Below are 25,709 nucleotides of genomic sequence, written 5' to 3'. Positions count from 1 at the left end.
CCATGGATGTCGAGAGTTATTTCCCGGATGTCCCTGTTTTCAACAGTTGTATCTAGAATAATGGTCAGTTATGTACTGTTAGCAATATGAATGTTTTTTGAAATATGATGAACCTTACCGTAACATAAATCATAAATTTTCCCCTAACTTGAGAATTATGACACACACTGCTGAAAAGTTTTCATCAATCTTCCATCAAACAGGAACCACTGTGGCTGACTTAGAACCGTTTTGTACATACACAGAATAAATTCGCTCTCCGGAAAATGAGAGCGAAAGTAAGTGCACGGAACCAACAGCAGCGTACATATGGACGGACATCCATTGGGAACGTGTGAGACGGCTGCTACTCGCACCTCCGTTCCCAAAAAGTCGAGAGAGCCATACGTCATGGAGGGAAAACAAAAAAGGTGGAAAAACAGCCACCCACTGACACGAACAGAGTGGAAGTGATCGACCCACTGACTGATGGATAGAATGATAGGCACGGCGCACTTGGTAGTTATGTTTTGGAACTACGCTCATGACTTTTTTCAGCGTGTTGTGTATGTCGATACCCACGTTGTCTCCAGTCAGCTGATTCTTGGCATTTTCACTGAGAAAAAGACGAATCGAGGGAAACAGTCAACAGGAGTATAATTTAATGAGTTTTTAGTTGACTTGAAGAAGTCACATTATGGTCTGCTAGAACTTTTCCAAAATATCAAGGATTAATAAGCAAACTAATGTCTTACATCTAATCTTGTATAATAATTTGCCATCTGCGTAAATAATTTGCTTTGGTAACATTTACCCAGATATGTCCATTCATCAAAACATTTCAACTTTTTATATAAAGTGATGGATTGTCTCCTTTAAAATTATTGTATTCGTTTGGTAACATTCACAATTTTTCGTGTTGGGAGCAGTTAATTGATGTATGGCTAAATTATAAACGACACATCATAAATTGATCATTCTTTATAAATAAATACAAAAGTCCCAGTGAAGAAACAGGGGTGTAAGCAGTAAAAGATAACAAAGTTTCTATAAACAATTTAAAAAATGCCTAAATAAATCAAAAGTTTTAATAAATAATTGATGTTTGAGCAATTAAAAACGTCAAAAATGCAATGAATAAATCAACTGTTGCAAAAAAAGGCATTTTTCCCATCAAATAACTTTCAATGGGTAATTTAGTCATTTTTAATTGCATTTTTCGAATTTTTAATTGCTTTTTCTATATTTTTTTATTGTCAATTTTCTAATTTATTATGGAAAAAAACGGATTGGCTTTCACAGTTGATTTATTCGTTGCATTTTTGACGTTTTTAATTGCTCAAAAATCAATTATTTATGGAAATTTTTATTTATTTATGAATTTTATAATTTGTTTATGGAACATTTGTAATTTATTACTGCTTACACTCCTGTTTCTTCACTGGGACTTTTCGAATTATTTATGGGAAATTTTGTATTTATTATGGAACGTTTAATTGTCTGCCATTGATGTATGGGAGCACTTGTAACCACGCTTCTCCATTGAATGATGGAAAAGGGATAAACGTAATAATGTATAACATTCTTGTTAGATATATTTAGGTTTTGAATTTTTCCCTTCCGCGCCACTGTACCAAGAGATAGACCGGTCTCTGAGTGACCGCATCTCTAAAGTACATGCAGCAGATAAGAGCAGAAGATGATGATGTGCTCTCGCAGCATCTCCACCATGAGAAATTGTAATACAGTTTTTAGTTAATTTTCGATCATCGAACGTGTCGGTTGCGATCGTTGGAACACACGTCGGTGGTTTTAATACAGTCCACAATTAAATAAACCGTGTTTCAGTAGTGCAACTAGTCGGTGAATAAATCAGTATTTTTCGTGATCGTATCACATTAGTCGTCGCGTGTGTCGTCCGAAATTCCTATTCGCGGGTGCATTCGCTGAATTGCGAACCGGGAGTTATCCCACATTTTTGGTCCTGGCGATCCGGATTTGCCAGATCTGTGAAAAAGAATATCGGTGATAGTGCGCGTCGCTTGGGTTTGATTCGGTTATCGACCCGGTGTGATATACAATCAGGGTCGTGCAATTTCGAAAGGAAAACATGACGTACGACGACTGTAGCAAATCGTTTCCCATGCGAACGGACTGCTGTGATGCTTCATCTCTCACCCAGCAACACACTCGTTCGTTGCTGCTACAGAAACAAGTGTGTATGAAACATGGGATGATACACTTGAATTTTCGTTTCATTTATGAGTCATTGAAATACTTCAACATGCTAAAAACACTATTTAAACCACATTTTTAAATAGTGGTGCACGCCAATAGAATGATAATTATGTTTTATGAAAGAGGATAACAAATTCGACCACTTAAATCCAATTAACCGGCGCCCGTAACCATTGAGAGACTAGCGCGCACCAGTGAGACACTAATGCTCTGACGGGTGAAGCACAAGCAATGCGACCGGGTGGGAGACTACCGAGTGCTACGATGAGTGGAAAAGTTTTTTTTAACGACCGAGTCATTAGAAAAATGTATGAAACACTTGAAGTGACTCATTCAAATGTTGCATGAAAGTGTATCATTGAAACGAAATTGTATGCCCCTGTATACAATAGACCAGTGCGGTCTGATTGTTCGCCATTGTACATTGGCGCAGTGCACAGTGATATTACTCCGCCGGCGTGGAGATCGCTGGGGAAAGTGTTTTAATTGCTATTGCTGCTGGTGCTGATTGCTGCTGTTGTGGTTGGTGCTGACTGTTGCTGCTGTTGGATACGTCGTCGTCGTCGCGGTGCGGTGCTTGGATAACTGCATGCGTGGTTGCAGTTGATTGCCATCGAGGATCGAGAAGGATCTTGTTCGTCTGCTGTGGACATCACCATCGTTACCCAAGGCCCCTGGACGGTTGGATTCGCCGAAAGTCAGATAAGTACAGTGTGCGTGAGATTGTGTGGTTGAGGTGGTTTAGCCTGGCTTTTATTACATTCGCCAGCTAGATCGAAAGCTCTACGAGCGGTAGAGAAATTTTAAGCTCTGATTGCGACTTAATTGCATGCGACACTGTACTCATCAGTAGCATTCTGTGGAGAAAGTGTTTGAGTTTCTCCGGTTTGATAATTTTGGGATTTAAGATTGCTTGATTTCACAGAGATTTATAAATTCTGGTAGATTTAATCTGTCAACTGTCAATCGTTCGGTCGCTTGAGGTCTCGGGAGTGAGTTGTGGTTGTGGTGATTCACAGTGCGTGATAAGTGCCTGCCTAACGATGACGGTGCCTGAGCTGAGACAACTTGTGAAGCAAGAACGACTTGCTTGGATATCTTTGGAGAATATCGAGGAGTTCTTGTCGTTATACCAGGCGGATCGAGATAGAAGTGCAGTGAATCTACGATTGAAGAAACTGGATGAAGTGTATGATAAATACTGTGAAGTGAGAGTGAATATTGAAGTGATTACCGATGACTTGGACGTCGATCAAGGAGCGGAAAATACCTCTGAGGATGGAGCTGTAGGACAAGCTGATATGGCCGAGGCTCGCCAACGAGAAAACGAAGAGATCTTCAAGGAATTCGAAAACAAGTATTTTCGATTGAAGCAGGCGCTACTTTCGAAGGTCAGTGTATCAACGGAAGTTGTTGAACGCCGAAGGGATGAGGTCCAGACTTACCAGTCATCGCGAACGAGATATCCTGAACTGAAGCTACCCACTTTCTCTGGGAGACTGTCGGAGTGGATGAACTTTCGGGACAACTTCAGATCACTGATACACGATAACATCCAACTCAGTGCGATCGATAAGTTCAACTACTTACGCACATCGCTGAAGGACGACGCTCTGTATCAGATCAACCAGATTCAGGTTACAGCTGCCAATTATGATCTTGCTTGGGGCATTCTGGAGTCAAAGTTCGAGAACCACAAGTTGATCGCCCAGGAGCACTTGAAGTCATTGTTCAATGTTGCTCCGATGAAGTCTGAGACTTTCCAAGGTCTGAATCATATCCTGATGACGTTTAAGATCAACCTTCAGCAGTTGGAGAAGTTGGGAGAAGATACTGCGCAGTGGAGCACGCTGCTAGCCTTCATGCTTTCCCAGAAGTTGGATGATGATACGCTTCGTCTTTGGGAAACTCACCACAGTTCGAAGAACATTCCGTCGTATACAGCGATGGTTGACTTTCTCGAGAATCATTGTGCCATCCTACAATCAACGTCGGCACGGAAGACCAATGAGTTCAAGAAAGCTTCGAAACCCCCATTTGTTCATGCTGCGGTATCAACCAAAAATTGCACGGTATGCAATGGAGGTCCACATTCCGTTGAGCAGTGTTCGAGTTTTGGCAGAATGAAGATCGTGGATAGGAAGGTGCTAGCCCGGAAGCTTGGATTGTGTCTGAACTGCTTACGTTCTGGACATTTCGTTGCGGACTGTTCGAGATCATCGTGTGGAAAGTGTGGTCAGAGGCACCACCATTTGCTGCATCCATACAGCAACCCTGTAGGCCAAGGGCAGAACGTGAATCAGCCCTCCTCCCAGAGACACACGAAAGGACCTCAAGCCGCGAACTCTCAATCTCTGCAATCTAATCAAGCCCAAAACCGGAACAATTCTCAACACTCACAGACTACACCAACTCCAAGTACATCCTCGCAAAATGCATGCTTACCACCTCCCACCAATCCTTCTACTGTACACCACACTGCTACACCATCAAAAACACACCACCATTCAAACACTGCCTTATTATCGACTGCAATTGTGAAGCTCGGTGATCACCATGGAAACACCGTACTTGCACGCGCTTTGCTGGATAATGGTTCTCAGGTCTGTCTAATGACTGAGAATCTCGCTCAACGGTTGAGCTTCCGAAGGATTCGGGAGAACATGCCGGTGAACGGAGTTGGTGGTTCGTGTTCAGTTGCTAAACAAGCTGTATTAGCAATAGTTCTGTCATGCAACTCGTCGTACGTGACAGGGGAGGTCAAATTCCTGGTTCTACCGAAGATTACTACAAGTCTACCGCAGCAATACATCGATACGTCATCGTGGAATCTGCCATCAGGAGTATGCCTGGCGGATCCTGGCTTCAATGAACCTGGTTCGATCGATGTGATACTGGGAGTAGCTGTCTTCTACGAGTTGCTACTATGTGAGCAGCTGAAACTCTCCAGGTCAGGTCCGATTCTCCACAACACGGAACTAGGATGGATCGTCGCTGGAGAGCTACCGGAAGCAGCTATCGTGAGCTACAGTGCAGTAACTTCATGTTCGGTAACAACTACAGAAGTTTTTGAGGAGCTGACAAAGTTTTGGGAATTGGAAGCTTGCAACACGAAGAGCTGTCTGTCCATCGAGGAGTCTGCCTGCGAAACCATCTTCGAGGAGACAACCACCAGAGATCTGGATGGGAAGTTCCGAGTGCAGCTACCAAAGAAGAAACACATGCTGGACAAATTAGGAAGCTCAAAGGCAATAGCTAGGAAACGCTATTTGTCAATGGAGAAGCGGCTAGATGCTAACCCAGAACTAAAGACCATGTATACGGCATTTATGCATGAGTATCTTCAGATGGGACACATGAAGGAGATAAAGGCGGAAGAGGAAGAATCAGGTCTAGAGTACTACATTCCTCATCACGCTGTCCTGAAGCCGGACAGCACGACAACTAAGCTAAGAGTTGTTTTCGATGCATCCTGTCCAACGGATACGGGTGTGTCCCTCAACGATGTTCTGATGGTTGGGCCTGTTGTTCAGGATGATCTGCGGAGCATCCTACTACGTTTTCGACTGTTTAGGTATGCTGTTATAGGAGATGCAGAGAAAATGTATCGAATGGTATGGCAGCAAGCGTCAGACCAACTTCTCCATAAGATATTCTGGAGAGATTCTTCAGAGGAGCCACTGCGGACGTACAAGCTTACTACCGTTACGTATGGTACATCATCTGCACCATACCTCGCTACTCGCTGTTTGAATCAATGTGCCGAAGAAGGAGCAGAACGCTATCCAGTTGCTGCAGCGATAGTCAAGAAGACCTTTTACGTGGATGATATGCTAGCGGGCTTCCACACTGTTGAAGAAGGGAAACTTGTTTGCAAGGACGTCCGAGAACTTCTGCAAGGATCAGGTTTCAATCTGAGGAAGTGGAACAGCAATGATCCGGAAATCTTGTCGGAAATCCCTTCTCAATTACGTGACGATCGTGAAGTTCTTGATCTGGATGAGAAGGCGACGGTGAAGACGTTGGGGCTAACTTGGGAGCCAGCTACGGATACGTTGCGAATCAAGGTTCCCAGCTGGAAGCCTGAAGGGCCAGTAACGCATCGAATCGTTCTCTCAGAGATCGCACGGCTTTTCGATCCATATGGACTAGTGGGTCCAGTAATAGTTCAAGGAAAGCTATTCCTGCAAGAGCTTTGGCAAGCAAAGTACTCCTGGGATGAGCTTTTAAGTGACGACCTCCAGTCACGATGGCTGGAGTTCAGGAGAAACCTCAACGAGCTTGATGCAATCTCTGTACCCAGGTGGATTGCATATGGAAAAGATGTGATCTCTTGCGAAATCCACGGATTCAGTGACGCTAGCGACAAGGCCTACGGAGCAACAGTCTACCTGCGATGTGTGAACCTGGACGGAGAAATAACGGTCAACCTGGTGATGGCCAAATCAAAGGTTGCACCTTTGGAAGATCTCAGCCGACGAAAAAAGAAGCAATCTACGCCTCGTCTAGAGTTGTCTGGAGCGCTCCTGCTCGCCCATCTCTACGAATCCGTCATTAGCAGTCTGGGGATTGCAGCAACGTCTTTCTTTTGGACGGATTCGACAATCGTTAAACGCTGGATTTCGTCGCACCCCTCAAGATGGCAAGCTTTCGTCGGAAATCGTGTGTCTGAGATACAGCATGCCACGAAAGGTGGTGTGTGGAATCATGTGCCAGGAATTGAGAATCCTGCTGACATTATCTCGAGAGCAGCAACGCCAGCGCAGATAGCAAACAGTTCCCTTTGGTGGAACGGGCCAGAGTGGCTCAGAAAGGATATCGGATGTTGGCCGAAGAATATGCAAGTTCCAGATAAACACTTCGACTCGGTGACCCTGGAGGAAAGACCGCTCGTGTCTGCAGTTCTACAGGCACTACCTCCAAGTGAAGTGTTCATGCTTCGATCGTCTCTTTTGAACCTTGTGCGTCTGATTGCCTGGATTCGTCGTTTTGCGAACAATTGTCGACAGAGGAGTGGACAACAGAGGATGATAGGGTCGTTGACAGCAGAAGAGCATGATTCAGCGCTGTTAGCTTTGGTACAGCTAGCCCAGTCAGAATGCTTTCCGCTTGACTTGGCAGACATCGCAGCTAAGAACGAGGTGAGACCAACTTCAAAGTTGCACAATCTACATCCCATGATGATCGATGGGATACTTTGCGTTGGCGGCCGGCTGGGAAACGCTCCGGTTTCACCAGGCCGTAGACATCCAATGATTCTGGACAGTCGCCATCCGCTTACAAGGCTGATTCTTTTGGATTATCATCATCGGCTACTACATGGAGGACCACAGCTGATGATAGCTTGCGTTCGAGAGAAGTTCTGGCCATTAAGCGTACGGAACCTTGCGAGGAAGATCATGCACGAGTGCATGAAATGTTTTCGAGCAAAGCCACGTAGCCATGAGCAATTGATGGGGGATCTACCACTGGAGCGAGTATCGCCAGCCCCTGCCTTCCAGCGTGTGGGCATCGACTATTGTGGCCCTTTTGAGTTGCAACCAGCCACCCGAAAAGGAGCACCGGTGAAGTGTTATCTTTGCCTGTTTGTGTGCTTGGTCTGCAAAGCAGTTCATGTTGAAGTTGTGATGGATCTCACAAGCGAAGCTTTCCTTGCCGCTCTAAGGCGATTTGTCGCAAGGCGTGGACGGCCTGAGATGATTCTGTGCGACAACGCCTCCAACTTTGTCGGAGCCCGACGAGAGTTGAACGAGCTGCATAGACTATTTCAACAACAGCAATTCCAGGAACAAGTTTCAACGAGTGCAATGCGAGACTTGATAGAGTTCAAGTTTATCCCAGCGAGATCCCCGAACTTTGGCGGCCTATGGGAGGCCGCAGTCAAATCGCTGAAAGGGCATATGCGGAGAGTAGTCGGTAACAGAACGTTAAAACTGGACGAGATGCACACTGTCGTGACGCAGATTGAAGCTTGCCTCAACTCAAGGCCGTTAACACCGTTGAGCAACGATCCGCGTGACTTGGAAGTTCTAACGCCTGGGCACTTCTTAATTCAGCGTCCTCTTACCGCTATACCTGAGCCAAGCCTCAGCGAGGTACCGGAGGGAAGACTCAGCAGATGGCAGCGTGTCCAAAGCTACAGCCAGCAGATTTGGAAACGTTGGTCAACGGATTACCTGTCGACGCTGCAGAGCCGCAACAAGTGGACAAGACAGCGAAATAATCTGAGTGTTGGAACGATGGTTCTTCTTAAGGAAGATAACATTCCTCCACTGAAATGGAGGTTGGGAAGAGTAACGGAGATTCATCCCGGTCCAGACGGAAATACGAGAGTTGTCACCGTCCGCACGAAGGATGGTTCGTATCGTCGAGCAATTTCGAAGATTTGTATTCTACCTATGCAAGATACCAGCCCAGTTGCCGAAGAACAGTGAAACCTGTTCAACAATAAGTATTATAGCCCCCGTTGGGGCACTTTGGCATTTTGCGGTGTACTTCCGCCGCTTTCGCCAGGGGGCTACCCCTAAGTTATGTATTCCATCTGTTTGTATCCGGCAACCCACTGATCAGCTCTCCTTCGACAGCAATATCCCGTTCTACGTATTCCTGGACATCCTGTTCAACCAACTACAATGAAATTAAGTGATCATCGCCCCCATTGGGGGCAACCGTTGGCAACTTCGTGGCAATCTGGCCACAACTGCCGAGGGGGCCGACGTTTAAGTTATGTTTAGCACAATTGAATTTGTATTCCGGATCCAAACGCGTTATCATTCTTTGGCAGATTTGGATCCACCACTCATCGTTTCGTCCATCAATATGATCAAGGAAGATCAGCTCAGCTAAGTTTGGCCCCATATGGGGCAAAGTTGGCGGTTTACGACGGCACAAGTCGTTTATGCCAGGGGCCGCTATTCAAGTTACGTTAGACTAAGTCAGAATCAATTCGGAAGTCAATCGATTTTCCTTCCATCAGGATCAACCCACGCACTCAACGATCATCGCTCATCTAGTATGTGTTCTCCCACGGATTTCAACAACTACAGCAAAGTATGGCCCCAGTAGGGGCACTATTGGCAGAAAGCGGCGCTTCTTGCCGCACACGCCAGGGGCCGCCCTCAAAGTTACGTTTTTCAAGCCTAAAAGATTGTTCGGAGCCCAATCGGTCTTTTTCTTCAACAGACATCCTCTACGTTGACTTCAAGCTCAGCATGACGGCCACTTCTCCGTAGCTTTTACGCCCCCATAGGGGCACACTTTGGCACGAATGGACACCTGTTCCGTTATCGCCAGGGGGCGACAGATAAGTTATGTCCCTCCAATTTTCAAATCATTCCGGAATCAAACCGTGTCACTCTTCAACAGCATACGGGTACGACTGGAAGAGGTTATGACTGAGAAGCAGCGTCAGGGTCTGATGGCATCATCGGAAGGCATCGGACGAGGATCAGTCGTAGTCAACTGGTGAACTGGCAAGAATCGTCTACAGCGTACAATAGGAGGTCAGATCGGGAACCATACGACGGTGGCAGGAGGTTGATGATCTGGAGAAGATCCGGCTTGTCTTGTATATAAGTTGTTAGTTTAAGATATGTTTGAATTTTGAATTGAGTGAACTCAAGGGGGCCGGTATGTTAGATATATTTAGGTTTTGAATTTTTCCCTTCCGCGCCACTGTACCAAGAGATAGACCGGTCTCTGAGTGACCGCATCTCTAAAGTACATGCAGCAGATAAGAGCAGAAGATGATGATGTGCTCTCGCAGCATCTCCACCATGAGAAATTGTAATACAGTTTTTAGTTAATTTTCGATCATCGAACGTGTCGGTTGCGATCGTTGGAACACACGTCGGTGGTTTTAATACAGTCCACAATTAAATAAACCGTGTTTCAGTAGTGCAACTAGTCGGTGAATAAATCAGTATTTTTCGTGATCGTATCACATTAGTCGTCGCGTGTGTCGTCCGAAATTCCTATTCGCGGGTGCATTCGCTGAATTGCGAACCGGGAGTTATCCCACAATTCTTTCTAAAACAATAATTTATCCATGTTTAAAAATGCAAGTAAAATGAGAAGTCCTCTTCTGCCTAAACTTAGTAATTCTATCTCAATGGATCGTTTTACCCACGACTCCCGCAACTCATCATCTGGTTTCTTGATGTAGGCCAGAAACAGCAGCGCCTGGAAAGCAGCAGTAAACATATAAACATAAACACCCGATGAACTCCAGCCCGAACTACGGGCTGCTCTCGGACTTTCGGTCGGCGACGGCGACTCTCTTCACCTAATGGCCACGTTCTCTGAGAATAAATACATGCCGCGATGTGCATGTTCGGTCGGTTTCGTTTCGAAAGCCACTGCTTGTTATGATTTCTGATTATGGTGATATGTATACATTTTTTTGGAACGCCCTGTGGGAATACTATTTTTAGAACGTCGATGTGGGCAGCATAGCGTTGTTGCTGGATATACTTATGGGGGTGTGTATATGGGAAGGTGGATATGAAAGTGGAGCTTCGTGGTGGGTGGGTAGGTGCGCTCCCCGAGGACTCAAAGCTAGAGGGCACCTGTACGTTAGACTGGCCTCAAAATCGATAAATTTCTAAAATCAACTAGAACTCCCAAATAAAGGCTCATTAATCCTCTAATACTCAAATTTTTTATTTTAATATCGGCATCTAAAAATCGATGTAAACATGTCAATTTCTTGATTTTGCTTTGGCTGACCAAGCCATGTGGGAAATTACACTGTTGAAAATGCTGAAAAAATGAAAAAATGAAAAACAGACAATGTGTTAGATGTTCATCTAATCCCATCCGAAGGGGGTTTGGATTGTGAAAAGAAGATAACCATGTGCGATTGTGGAATCGAGTTCAGTTCTAGGCCTGCTGGCGACGGAGATAGTCGAGTGACTCCGTAGCTTGAAGGAATAGAAGCGCCCGTCTAGCGAATTGGGAGTCGTGAGTTCGAGTCTCACCGGAGTACGTGGATTTCTTTTCATAATTTCAAATCTCAATTTGTTCATCGAGCACATGTTCTGTTGTGCACATGGATGTCAAAGCATTTTCAACAGTGTAATTTCCCACATGGCTTGGTCAGCCAAAGCAAAATCAAGAAATTGACATTTGTAAGGTGCTACGGTCACCCTTACCGTATTCGGTCGGCCGAGGACCGACCCGTCGAGAGTCCGACTGCACACTAATTGCCATACCAATAAGTGATTGGAAGGCAGTGCCCGAAGCTCTCGACAATTAAAAATAACTTCCTCTCCCGCTTTGACATACATGTGCACAACAGACAATGTGTTAGATGTTCATCTAATCCCATCCGAAGGGGGTTTGGATTGTGAAAAGAAGATAACCATGTGCGATTGTGGAATCGAGTTCAGTTCTAGGCCTGCTGGCGACGGAGATAGTCGAGTGACTCCGTAGCTTGAAGGAATAGAAGCGCCCGTCTAGCGAATTGGGAGTCGTGAGTTCGAGTCTCACCGGAGTACGTGGATTTCTTTTCATAATTTCAAATCTCAATTTGTTCATCGAGCACATGTTCTGTTGTGCACATGGATGTCAAAGCATTTTCAACAGTGTAATTTCCCACATGGCTTGGTCAGCCAAAGCAAAATCAAGAAATTGACATTTGTAAGGTGCTACGGTCACCCTTACCGTATTCGGTCGGCCGAGGACCGACCCGTCGAGAGTCCGACTGCACACTAATTGCCATACCAATAAGTGATTGGAAGGCAGTGCCCGAAGCTCTCGACAATTAAAAATAACTTCCTCTCCCGCTTTGACATACATGTGCACAACAGACAATGTGTTAGATGTTCATCTAATCCCATCCGAAGGGGGTTTGGATTGTGAAAAGAAGATAACCATGTGCGATTGTGGAATCGAGTTCAGTTCTAGGCCTGCTGGCGACGGAGATAGTCGAGTGACTCCGTAGCTTGAAGGAATAGAAGCGCCCGTCTAGCGAATTGGGAGTCGTGAGTTCGAGTCTCACCGGAGTACGTGGATTTCTTTTCATAATTTCAAATCTCAATTTGTTCATCGAGCACATGTTCTGTTGTGCACATGGATGTCAAAGCATTTTCAACAGTGCGATGTAAACATGTTTTGGAAGTCCAGTTGAGGTCCTTTTGGGGTCTCCAAATAGCCTAGTCAACAATCCGGAGACGGCGGGTTCGATTCCCGTTCCAGTCGGGAAAATTTTCTCGACTCCTTGGGCATAGAGTATCATTGTGCTTGCCCCATAATATACAAATTCATGCAATGGCAAAGATAGCCCTTCAATTAATAACTGTGGAAGTGCTCAAAGAACACTAAGTTGAAGTGAGGCAGGCCAAGTCCTAGTGCGGACGTAGAGCCATAAAGAAGAAGAAGATGTTTTGGAAGATAATTGTTTTTAATTCTCGATTTTGTGAATTGTGGTTTTTAATTTTTCTAATTTTTATTTTTGGACATCCCTACAATTTTATATTTTTTTCTGGAAGCTTATTTGGTATACCGATTTTTCTAAGACGAAATGATGATGATAAATGTTAAAATATTTTTTTTGCAACTTAGCACTATAACATTGCATTTTATACTTGCCGTTTTAGTGTCACTACGGCCTACTTTTCCTTACTATAAAAAGCAGTTGCACTATGATTCATAATGCAACTCATTTGAATTGTATTATGAATCATAATTCAATTGTATGGTCAACAACCTGTGTTTCCACGTCAAGAGCTAAAAAACTGTGACGGTTATAGATGGTTACAACACGAATCTATGACAAAAGGTCGAAAGACAAAAGGTCGAAGGACAAAAGGTCGAAGGACAAAAGGTCGAATGGACAAAAGGTCGAATGGACAAAAGGTCGAATGGACAAAAGGTCGAATGGACAAAAGGTCGAATGGACAAAAGGTCGAATGGGATAAAAGGTCGAATGGACAAAAGGTCGAATGGGACAAAAGGTCGAATGGAACAAAAGGTCGAAAAGGGCAAAAAGGATAAGTAGTCTATAGATAAATTGGAAGACACGAAAAAATGATCAGAATTCGACATAAAAACGACGATTAAAAATAGAACCAGTGATACCAAAATTTTTCAACAACTTCAAAACAATCATTATTAGAAGATAGGAAAGTGTCTACTAAAACTTGCAATGCCCATAAATGATGGAAAGTGATATTCTCCATGAAGATTAAATATGGAAAACAATATTACCTGGAAGAACAGCCTATGGGTTGAAGAAGGATGAATCAATTGATTGAAAAATAAGTCACTAAGGAGTCAATAATTATTTCAGTAACAAAAGTTAAAAGAACAGCCTGAAATTTAAGAAGGAAAAATCCTGAACAAAAAATCAAACTAAATTGCCATTAAATAAATACTACATTAACACAACTTGAAAGAACAGCCTATAAACAAAAGAAGGAAAAATAATACAGGAAATGCCTAATTTCTAGAGGAAACCTAAGCCTAATGTAAGTGGCTGAAATGCATATGCTTTCTGTAACAGCACTACAATGTTTCTTTCAATGAGCGGCAACAAAGATAAAAAAATTGTCTTATAAGTGAGACATACCAACTGGTAAATTGGTCAACTGAAATTTTTGTTCATTCGACCTTTTGTCCCATTCGACCTTTTGTCCATTCGACCTTTTGTCCATTCGACCTTTTATCCATTCGACCTTTTGTCCATTCGATCTTTTGTCCATTCGATCTTTTGTCCATTCGACCTTTTGTCCATTCGACCTTTTGTCCATTCGACCTTTTGTCCATTCGACCTTTTGTCCATTCGACCTTTTGTCCATTCGACCTTTTGTCCATTCGACCTTTTGTCCATTCGACCTTTTGTCCATTCGACCTTTTGTCCATTCGACCTTCTGTCCCAAAGCCTACAACACAGCTTACTTCATTCAAGTTTTGCGTCTAGCTTGATGGAACACGTGGGTGATCTCGTACAACCACCTGGATACTGAAGGAAATGATCAGATTACACTGCCGTAATTCTGCAAAGTGACGTAAGCGACATTGATAGTTTTGACCATTTTTTTGGTTTTTATGCATAAAACTCTTGATCATTCTCTAAGCTTATTTCCATAGATGATAGATTACGACTAGATCTTGCATTCTAATACAGCAGGCATACCACAGTGTTGTTTTTACACCACGTCATCAACCACGTGGTTATTTTTTGGAGATTCCGAACCTATCGTGCTGTAAAAACCGAGTTTTGCAACGAGTATCATACAACATTTTTTGCAATGAGAAAAAATAATCACTGTACTGCTGTAATTCTGTGAAGTTATATATCCTTCACAGAATTACAGCAGTACAGTGATTATTTTTTCTCATTGCAAAAAATGTTGTATGATACTCGTTGCAAAACTCGGTTTTTACAGCACGATAGGTTCGGAATCTCCAAAAAATAACCACGTGGTTTATGGACAGCCCCTCATACATTAGCAAAATTCAGCCAACAAGTAGCTTACCATAATATATCAGTAGTGGGGGGATGGGGTAGGTAAAAGCATTACAGGCCAGACTCGATTATCCGGGAACTTATCACTTAAGCTAATCGAGCCATTTTTAATCTTTTTTATTTGTGTTAATAAAATTTCACTGATGTTCTTTCTGACGGTTCCCCCAGAAATTTCACTAAGAGATCGTCCAGGAGATCAATTTGCGGAATTCTCCAACGTCTTCCTACTGGGGATTTCCATCTGATTTTTTGCAGAAATTTTTATTTCAGGATTTCTCCAGGTGTTCCAAGCTTCTCCACATATGTATTCCATCTTGAATTCCTTCGAGAATCAATGTTAGAGATTCCTTCAGTATTTGCCACCGGAGATTCCACTAAGAATTCCATTTGGGAATGCATCTAAGTTTTCCTCGTGCTTAAATCTTGGATTTTCTATTCTATCAGGAACACCAACTGTGAGATTATACCACGAATGTCATCTAGGCATTCCTATTGAAATGTGTTCGGCAGATTCTTAGAGAAATATTATGTAGGGATTCCTTCAGGAATTTCATCTTTCGATTATTTCATAAATGCCGTCTTGGATTCTTTCAGAATCTTCAACAGGGAATTCTCTCAGAAATTATTTCAGGTGAGGAGCATTGTTAGTGCATTCCAACAAAAAATTCATGGAGGATTATCATTACGAACTCTTGTAGAATTCATAGAAAGAATTTTTGCAAAATTTCATACAGAAACTAAAGGATTCACATAAGAAATGCGCGGATTTTCAAAAGGATCTTCTGACGGATTCACAGAAATAACTCCAGAAGGAACAACACGAGGGCTCCCAGAGGGAACTTCTGCAGGATTTTCAAAAGACTCTTGAGAAGGATTTTCAGGAGGTATTTTTTTTTTTTTTTTTTTGTTTAATTAAAGAGGCTTTACCCAGCAGGGCATTCGTCTCTGAATTTATTTCGAAAGTACAATTGCAGTATTTTCTATAAATTTCTTATTTGCTTCTATAATACGATCTAACCTATTACTTTGATAAGATAACCACTCTTCGTGAGACATTTCATTCTTATTACTATTGCTTGCTTCTGGGGTACAGTCCATGTGATTCATTTCTGATTTATCAGGGTCTGCAGTACGTCCTCGCTTGCGCTGTTTATCCGAGAGTGCACCTATCGAGTTGTCAGCCTTATTGTTTTCCGTTTCGCATTGTTTTCTTTGAGGCGGCAGCGGACGCGATGAAAACGACGGCTGCTGCGGTGACGGTGATGGTTGTTGTTGTTGTTCTGCATGGGGCGGTGGAACAGCTACGGCGTCGGTTGTTGATACTTTTTTGGATGTGGCTTCCAAACACTTCATCTTGGGATGTACTTTGTGACCGCAGTGCAAACAGGTGGCAATTTTCAGGAGGTATTCCTGGACAATACCCAGAAGGTACCGATGAATTCCAAGAATTTAATATACACAGAAGAAAGTCAGAGAGAATTTCCAGAAGAAACTACTGGATGATTCGCATGAGGAATTCTTGGAGTTTTCTAGAGGTTTCGGAAGAATGCAAAATGGAGCTACTGGAGGATTCCTACCTAGAATGCACGCGGAATGATGTACGAGTTATCCTACAGAAATAAAAAAAAACGATTTAAAAGTAACCTGAGCAAGAATCGATTGGGGAAATGTATAAGTAGTTCTTCAAAAGTTCCAAGAGATTTCATAATAAAAATTCTTCGAAAAATTCGTGAAGGAACTCCTTGAAAAGTTTTGGGAGAAACTTATGAGATTCGTCCAAGAATATCCTTACCCTTTTCGTCTTACTTTCCCAAATATTAAGAAACTGTCCATTTTGTCTGTCAATAATAACGCACAGTGTCAAAATCTCGATTATTATCGAACTTTCATGTTCCTCGTATTTTTTTCGAAAATGGCTAATATTTGGGCTTTATATTCATAATCGGGAAACTAGAAAATATTTCATCGGCGAAAATTTTTCCATACATTTTGTATGGGACGTATTTTAGGCTAAAACAGTATTTATTGAATTTTAGTATGAAAAATAGCCAAAAACTCAGCTAAATCAATATTTCCCCGATGGAATATTTTCAAATTTTCCATTCATACTATTTGGCCAAAACTCTGGCATTCTATGAAGAAAAATCCGAGGTACATGAAAGTTCGATAATAATCGAAATTTTGACACCGTGTGACGCCTATTCACAAATTTAAGAAAAAATATATTGTGAGAATTCCAAACTTTTGCGTCCCCCTACGTGTAAAAATAGCTCTGTATGAAAGATGTTCCATGTCATGCGTATTTGCGCTTCCTTTTTTATGCTTTCAACCTTATTTGAAATACTGGAAATTCAGCATCCTCCTTCTATTTTTTTTAGTATTTTACGCTGTCATAAAAATAAAAGAAATAGATCTGCCATTTTTTCATTCTTTGTTTTCTCAAAATGCAAAAAAAACACTTTGAAATTGAGAAAATTTTTATTGCGCCTTCCTGAACTTTATAAAAGCTATATGATTTGTTAGATATTCAATCTATATTTTGTGCCCTCACAAACACAAGCATATTATAATCAAATAATAGAATCAAAAAAAAAATCTCCTTTATGATACTGGAAATTGCTTCTCCGATGTTTAAAAAACTCGCCTATGTGTTTATGTTGCGACGGGTTCCGGATTACGGGAAGAAACCTCAGTGGAATTTCTAAAGAATTCCTGAAGGAATTTTAGTGACATGGCCAAGTGGTTTCACATAGAAAGGTTGTACTTTTAAGAGTCACCGACAAGCTGGCGATGAAAATTCAAGAAGTTTGTTAGGTCACACGATATGGTTTGGCTCAAGTCGGTTTGTGCCCAGACAACCAGAAAACGCATAAGGATGCACACTGTACATCGTATAAAGTACTATTTTAAGTCACTATCGCATATATGTATGTACGGCTGAGGGACACTTTTCATCTTTTCATATGATGTTATTTTTTGAACTTACTGCGATGTATCTGGTAAAATCATATAAGAGTGCAAATTAACTTTTATAATGCATGACTACATCGTAGTAGACGATATTCCGATGTTTTGTTGCGACGAACTTTGCTTATTCGCTAAAGCGTTCGAGTGAACTCGCAAAGTGTCAATTGAATTCGCATAATAGCGTACTGCGATGATTATACGACTTCGCTTGGTGCTTTTCAAATTATGTCAGTTTAACTCGCATTGGTGTACAAACTTAATCGCATAAAAGTGAAAATAAACTCGTTCAAATGTACATACAAACTCGCATGAGCTAGAATCGTTAACGTTGGCATATTGCGATGTGATATGTGATAACAATGAATGTTGGTGATGTTGGAGTGCCAAAAAGCTAAAAGAAAGTGAAAAACCATCATTATGGTTACAAAATAAGTTACAAAGTCATCATTTTTGTTTTGTTGACTTTATAATTAACTATGGGTGGTGCTAGCAAGAGTTAGTAGTGGTACCCGAGCAGAAGGGCATACCTTACAAATACCATGCGAATAGCAACATGTGCTCTAATACCTTAAATTGTTATTGCTGCGTTATTCTACGAAATGTTATGAGAACATCACAATAAGAGTTGGAGGTATTTGAGCAGAGTTTGGTATTGATGTAGTATTTGTTGGTTTAGCGGTGAAAATAGCCGAAGAACAAGATTTGCTATTATATCATGGCCATCGAACAAGTGAAACATTTAATAACAAGAAATGTTATTAGTTCGTTATTCAATAACTTTGGGATAACAAATACAGAACTTTAAATTTCAGGTATGCATTCATTACACGGTCCGACAATTGTTTTGCCCAGCTCCAAATTTTACCTTTTCTGATTCCTCCCGACTAGAAACTCACAAATCTGAAGTTTTTGACCCTCCCCCTCCTGGGAGAGGGGAGGGGCATTGATTTGAAATTTTGAAAAATCGAAAAATTACGAGGTTTTTCGATCGCCATTTTGGCTAAATGCACGATATCACAAAAAGAAAAGGTTGACCACGGAGCTTTAGGGGTTGTGTAACTACCAACAAAATTTCACGAAGATCCGTCCAGCCATTCTCGAGAAACGGTGTTTTTACGAAATGATGTTTTAAAGATTTCTTATATCGCACGTAAAGAATCCAACTACTATATGGAAGAATTTCTGATTTAACTATGCCGTTTAGCATCATGGTGTCTTCGAGAAAGTTTTTCTCTACACTAATGAGCTTCTTTTAACCTGTTGGTAAACATGATCAATCCCCCTAAAAGTGAGATAGAAAATTTACTTTTTGAATTTTTCAAGATACAAAGTTGATGTCATCAAAAGAGTTGTAGAAAATGCTGTTCTGAATAACTTTGTCGAAGATGCCAAATTCGTAACTCCGTTAGTTTTCAAGATACGTTACGCTTTTATTACCAGTGGCCCCTTGAAAGTGTTTTTTCCCCAATAACTTTTTTCACTTTTGATTCCACAATTCTATTCTCACAGTCTCCAATAGGTCAATCATTTTGACTTTCTAAAAGAGACAATTACCTACTTGTACTTTCGCATTTGAATGAGATAATTTTCATGCAATTACCTATAAAGTAGTGCGGGGCAAAAGTTCGCACCTAACAGCTTCTACAAAATAACTATTGAGGGGAAAGACATTAATTTCGTTTTTATTGCTCAACGATTCCCTATCATGTACTTAACTTTTTTTTTGTAATGGATTTTGTTCTGCCGTGTTATCTAGATGGCCATGAAAACAAGTTCATTCTATGTAAACATGGCACCGAACCAACGACAAATAAGTGAACTTATGCAAAAGCTCATATTTTCTTTGAAAAATATTGGATCATATTTTATTTTTATGTTGACATTACAGCAATTAATGTTAACTCTTAGGATAGGGCTGAGAGAGAAGACAGCTGGCTTCGATTTCGTGCTACTTAATGTCAAGGAGAACCTGTCACAAACTGTCACCACGAGCCGAGCAGAAAACGCACATTGATGATGTGAAGTGGCCAAATATCAAAAAGAATTCATTAAAATTTCGCTTCGTTTGTTGTAATTAAAAAAGATACAATGATGATGATCAGTTTTCCTCAATCAGGGCAACGAATCCATTTATTATCCACGCTCTGTCGTCAATTATAAATTTTCAAATCATTGTGCGGCACACAAAATTGTTCAGAGAAATAAGAAGAAGAAATGTAAACATCGGAGCAGTCAGTGAGCGGTCTCCTCTCTCTCTCTCAGTAATAGGGGTATAGTTTGAACATTTTTGTATTTTATAGCTGATAGTTAGGATTGTTTAGCATATCTGAAAATAATTAATAATGTCTTTTGAAGCGTATTTCCTTTTTTATCATAAAAAATTTATGTTTTGATGATCTCTCATATTCAATTGTTTCTTTTGTATTAAATAGCGACAATTTACATATTTCAAAATTTCCCCCAACCATGATATCATCGTAAAATAGTTATGCGGTATTGAACACTAGCATTATTTTTTCAAAAGTTACACGGAAAATGAAATTTTCCTAATGAGTATTTTAAAATCAAAACATTTTAATAGTAATCACTAAATCTGAAAATGTTTTCGACTCAAACAATGAGAACTCAGGTGGAGCGTGACTTGGCGAGCATCGGGCGCGACCAAGGATGGAGAGCGGCAGCCACGAACCGTGTATTATGGAGAAATATTGTTGATTCAGTTTTATCTTGAATTTGATGTAATACTAAATAAATGAATGAATGAGAACTCAAATTGGCTTTAAGGAAAAATATAGTAGTATAGAAATGTTAAAAAAATAAAAAAATAAAATTCACAAAATCACGAATAAAAAAGTATCTTCAACCAAATCACGTTTAAATCGATTTAAGATGACGAATAATGATGGTGAGATCCAAATGAAAAACACACATTTCGTTGCTATAGTGAAAAGGATAAACATGAATTAACTTGAAATAAATGGACTTTGTACCATTAAACTATCTTTTATCATGTGCGAACTTTTCCCCAAGTAAAGTAAGGGGGGGGGGGGTTGGCAAAAGTTCGACCCTAGTTGAAAATTCAGTTTTTTCAAGAAATCGAAGCAGATAAAAATAAATGAATACCGTGTAGTGATTCTACCAACCATGAGCTAAAATTTTGTTGAATAAAGTTACGCCAAATGTCTTTTCAATTTTGAGTTACAACATTTTTTTTCAACTTTGATCGAATTTTCTCACTAGTTCCATCATTTGTAGAGATAATATGTACATTTTGCAGAATTTTAGGGTTTTACCTAAAGTTGCCACATGACTAGAACTTTTGCCCCACTATTTGTAAATTTCCAAATATTTTTTGCAAAAAGTTATACATGCTAAAGCATCTTCAAAATATACCTAGTTACGCCCCAAAATAAAATATCGAGTTCGATTTCATTACAATTCTATTCCATGCGTTGGAAGGACCATTTCATATTACAATTTTTTTTTTATCAAAAACCAACATTTTGCCATAACTTTTAGAAATATTGATCAACTTTCATAATTTTTGGAGTAAAAGACTCCTTTCCAAAAAGGCTTCGAACAACCTTGATACCCGAAAGAAATAATTTGAATTAAGCTCAAAAACTTCAAAAGAAACTCTCGCCCCACTCGAACTTTTGCCCCATTTTACTCTATGGGGCAAATGTACGCATTGAAGTACTTGCATTAAAAGTTTTATTACTAGAGCTACAAAAAGAACTCGATAAAATCTAGTGCTATGTTTTGAAAGTTACATGATAGGGAATCGTGAGGCAATGAAAAACGAAATTAATGTCTTTCTCCTCAATAGTTATTTTGTGGAGACTGTTAGGTGCGAACTTTTGCCCCGCACTACTTCATAGGCAATTGTAATCAAATTATCTCATACAAATGCAAAAGTACAAGTAATTGTCTCTTTTAGAAAGTCAAAATGATTGACCTATTGGAGATGGTGAGAATAGAATTGTGGAATCAAAAGTGAAACAAGTTATTGAGGAAAAAAACACTTTGAAGGGGCCACTGGTAATAAAAACGCAACGTATCTTGAAAACTAACGGAGTTACGAATTTGGCATCTTCGACAAAGTTATTCAGAACAGCATTTTCTACAACTCTTGTGAAGACGTCAACCTTGTATCTTGAAAACTTCAAAAAGTAAATTTTCTATCTCACTTTTAGGGGGATTGATCATTTTTACCAACAGGTTAAAAGAAGCTCGTTATTGTAGAGAAAAACTTTCTCGAAGACACCATGATGCTAAACGGCATAGTTAAATCAGAAATTCTTCCATATAGTAGTTGGATTCTTTACGTGCAATATAAGAAATCTTTAAAACATCATTTCGTAAAAACACCGTTTCTCGAGAATGGCTGGACGGATCTTCGTGAAATTTTGTTGGTAGTTACACAACCCCTAAAGCTCCGTGGTCAACCTTTTCTTTTTGTGATATCGTGCATTTAGCCAAAATGGCGATCGAAAAACCTCGTAATTTTTCGATTTTTCAAAATTTCGAATCAATGCCCCTCCCCTCTCCCAGGAGGGGGAGGGTCAAAAACTTCAGATTTGTGAGTTTCTAGTCGGAAGCAATCAGAAAAGGTGAAATTTAGAGCTGGGCAGAACAAAAGTTGATTTTTTGTCGGACCGTGTTATTGAAATAACAAGACTTGTTATTTTCTAGGTGTTATTTATACAAAATTTTGGTATTCGTTTTTGTGATTTTGCCTCTTATTACCACCTAATGAAGGACATATCAAGGTATGGTAGTATTTAAGATAAATACCATGATATGTTATTCTCTTGATATTTTCTTCTGCTCGGGTAACTGTGCGGGAAATCATGCTACATCATTTTGATTTCCAAACAGCCTTCCGAATGCGTACAGCACACGGAAACCAAATGCATTCCTACAAGCTCTGAGGTGAGTTAGAATGTCATGACATTTAATCAGTGTATTTCATAAGTAGTGTTTGGTGCTAAGTGCGACTCGATAATCCAAAGGATATTAGTTCGATACTTAGGTGACAAGATTTTTTTTATTTCGAATATTTTATGTAGCATAAGGTGCTATATTACGTCGCAATAGTGCACACCGTAAATCGCATAAGATATCGCTTCAAGTCATATAGCGTCATTATTTTCCCGTCAATGCACGTATAACGCCTCCACTTTTGTACGCATAAGGCACTTTCACTGCATCTTATGCGATGTAACTTTACCGCATAAAAGTACGTATAACATGAATATAAACTTCATTATACGTGCAAAGGCTGGGGTGGCCATTTCCCCGGGGGCTTGGCCTTTAGTCCGGAACTTGGCCAAGTGGTTCCTCAATGAAGGGTAATCCTTGTAATGATCACCAATGAGCTGGCACTGAAAATTCATGAAGTTTGATGGGTCGCACGGTAGGGTTTGGCTCAGGCCGGTAATTGGCCACTTCCCTGGGGGCGTGGAATCTGTAACGTGGCCAGGTGGTTCCCAGAGAGTTCATGAATGCTTCCGGATATTGTTGAAACATTTTACCGAGTTTTTGTAGGATAAATAGCATAGAAATAATGTGAAAACCATCATGACAAATTCTAGAGTTCTCTGGTCCAAGATAATCTATTACCCCAACGGAATCCGGAACATCTCCGGAACCACTTGGCCAATCCAATCCAACCTTGGACCATCAAAATTAGGGAAAAAACCTAATCCAACCTAGCCAAGAGAAAATCGGTTGTGATTTGACTAAGTTATAGAAAATTTAAGGTAAAAAGGATGTGGCAAAAAGTATGTTAGTACAGAAAAGGTTAAGTTAAAAGTCACGAATAAAAATAATTTAAAAATAAAATTCATGATTTTCACTTGATAACTTCAAAATTAATACTTCTTCGTTAATATTCTCTTCTTATTTGTATTTGAATTTATCTTATGATTTCTCCATGAATTTCTCCAATGATTTTTGAAGAAAATTTTCCAAAGATACTCGAAAGTAATACTACAGAAAGTCCTTCAGAAATCCTGCCAAGAATTCGTTTAGAATGCGTTGCTACGGATTCTTCCAGAAATTTCTTACCAAGATTCTTCAAGAAATTCTTTCGAAGATTCTTCTGAGAACTCCGTCAGTTATGTTTCCAGCATTTTCTTCATACAGTCTTCCATGGATTCCATATTTTTTTACAGTTTTATTCCTAAAGTTCTTCCAGTGATTCCTTACGAAAACCCTCCAAAGATTCTTTGAGAAATTGTTCCAGAAATTGTAGGGATTCCTTAAGAAATTATTTTAGAGAACACGTGATTTATTTCAATTTTGACAATCTACGACGAGTTGCCATTTTGCCTGACTGTTTCTATTTTTATTACATGTGGTATTAGGTCCACAGTCGTGAAACAACTCCTGTTTCTTTAAAGGTTTTTCACCAAGAATTGCTTTTGATTTTTCATAATTTGCCTTAACAAAACCAGAGATTCCTATAAAAGAAATCTATGGAATCCTTCCAATATTTCTTTGAGGGTAGCTTCAGGAATTTCTCAAAAACTTGTTTGTCAGAAAAACCTTTAGAGGTTTTTTTCAGTTTTTTTTTTTAAGATTCTTAGAAAAGATAGGAAAATAAATGCACTTTCTAGTAATTCCTTTGGGTATTCTTTTCAAATCTCTCAGAAAATCATAATTCCAGAACTCTTCCATAAATTTCTTTAAGGAAAGCTTCAGAAAAATCTCCCAGTGGTTCCTTTCCAAAATTCCTCCAGCGTTAGTTTCACAAATTCATCCAGGACTTTCCAAGGATATTTTTTTTTAATTTTAATTTTTTTCAAAAATTTCTTTGAAGATTCTTTTGAAAAACCTTTGGGTTTATTTATAAAACCCACAATCAGGGATGAGAAATGTACTGGAAAAAACGGTTACCGGCTGTACATTTGACATTTTTCCACACGAAAATTACAGGCCCAGCCAAACTCAAACTGTTCGAAAAATAAATGTCATAATATTTTTTTTTTCCTGCAGCCTTCTTCCTCGAAACGGTTTCCAAGTGCGAGAGCGCCAGTACTCGAGCACAACGACGACAGAAATTCCTATCTCTCCCATTTTCGCATTTTTCTGCGTTTCAAACCGCTTCTAGACAAACTTCTTTACATGCATCACAAAGCTAGGAGTGTGCTCTAGCCATTTGTGCAAATCGATTTAAATTATTTATTAAAACAAGTGAGTTATTAGCAGTTGAAAATATTTGACATTTTTCGCAATTACCCGCCTCAGCATGACTGTTCATAAATATTTTCGTGGGGAAGCGAAAACCATCAAGCGTCTGCTTGACTGCCGTCGGCGCGGCGTGTGATGGTATTGGTGCTGCCGTTGTTTTGTTTTTATTTTACTGCCAGTATCGATGAACGGAAAAGAGAAAAAAGTATTTTTGCCATCCCTGCCCACAATAGATGCCTTAGGAAATTTCTAGGCTTTTTGTTCCAGAACTCCTTCATTTTTCCAAGGATTCCGATATATTTTCCAGCAGCATATCAAAGAAAAAAGTGTAGAATGTTTTCAGAAATCCCTGCAGGAACCCCTCCACAGATTTTCTCGTTCAAAGGTTACTTTAGAAACATTTCCGGGTATTCCTCTTCGTAATTTTTCATGAGTTTCTTCAGGACTTGCTGCATGGGTACCTCTACTCAAGGGTTGATCCAGAAATTTCTCCTCAAATGTTTGTACAAGAATTACTCTGCAATTTTTCAATGAAATTTAGAAATCTTTACATAGACTTTTGCTAGTGTTTCTTCATATATTCATTTAGTAATACGCCCACGGAATCGTCCAGGAATTCTCTTGAAAGTTTCTGAAACTTGTTCTCCTAGGAATTCCATAAGGAGCTTCCCAATTAGTCTTGAGTGTTTCTTCGAGAATTACTTAAAAAAATTTAAAAAAAAAAATAACACCAAAAATTTGCTATGTCTGAAAATGATGATGTTAGTTTTACATTTCTAATCACCCGTATTATTTATGCTACCAGGTACATGCAATAGTTGACTCTATTTATCAGATATTACACAGATAAAAATAAGGC

General features: G+C 40.2%; 1 protein-coding gene across 1 annotated transcript; it reads left to right on the top strand.

Annotated features, from left to right (window-relative positions):
* Positions 1–3,260: 3,260 nt before the first annotated feature.
* Positions 3,261–9,063, top strand: LOC134286271 (uncharacterized). The gene is made up of 2 exons (XM_062847859.1): positions 3,261–8,574; positions 9,002–9,063. The coding sequence occupies exons 1-2, from the start codon at positions 3,261–3,263 to the stop codon at positions 9,061–9,063; spliced, it is 5,376 nt and encodes a 1,791-aa protein (XP_062703843.1).
* Positions 9,064–25,709: the final 16,646 nt, after the last annotated feature.

Source organism: Aedes albopictus, chromosome 2 (genome assembly GCF_035046485.1).
Source record: "Aedes albopictus strain Foshan chromosome 2, AalbF5, whole genome shotgun sequence".
NCBI classification, from domain to species: Eukaryota; Metazoa; Arthropoda; class Insecta; order Diptera; family Culicidae; genus Aedes; species Aedes albopictus.
The sequence above is the reverse complement of the archived record's forward strand: the minus strand, read 5'-3'. Positions and strand labels throughout refer to the sequence as shown.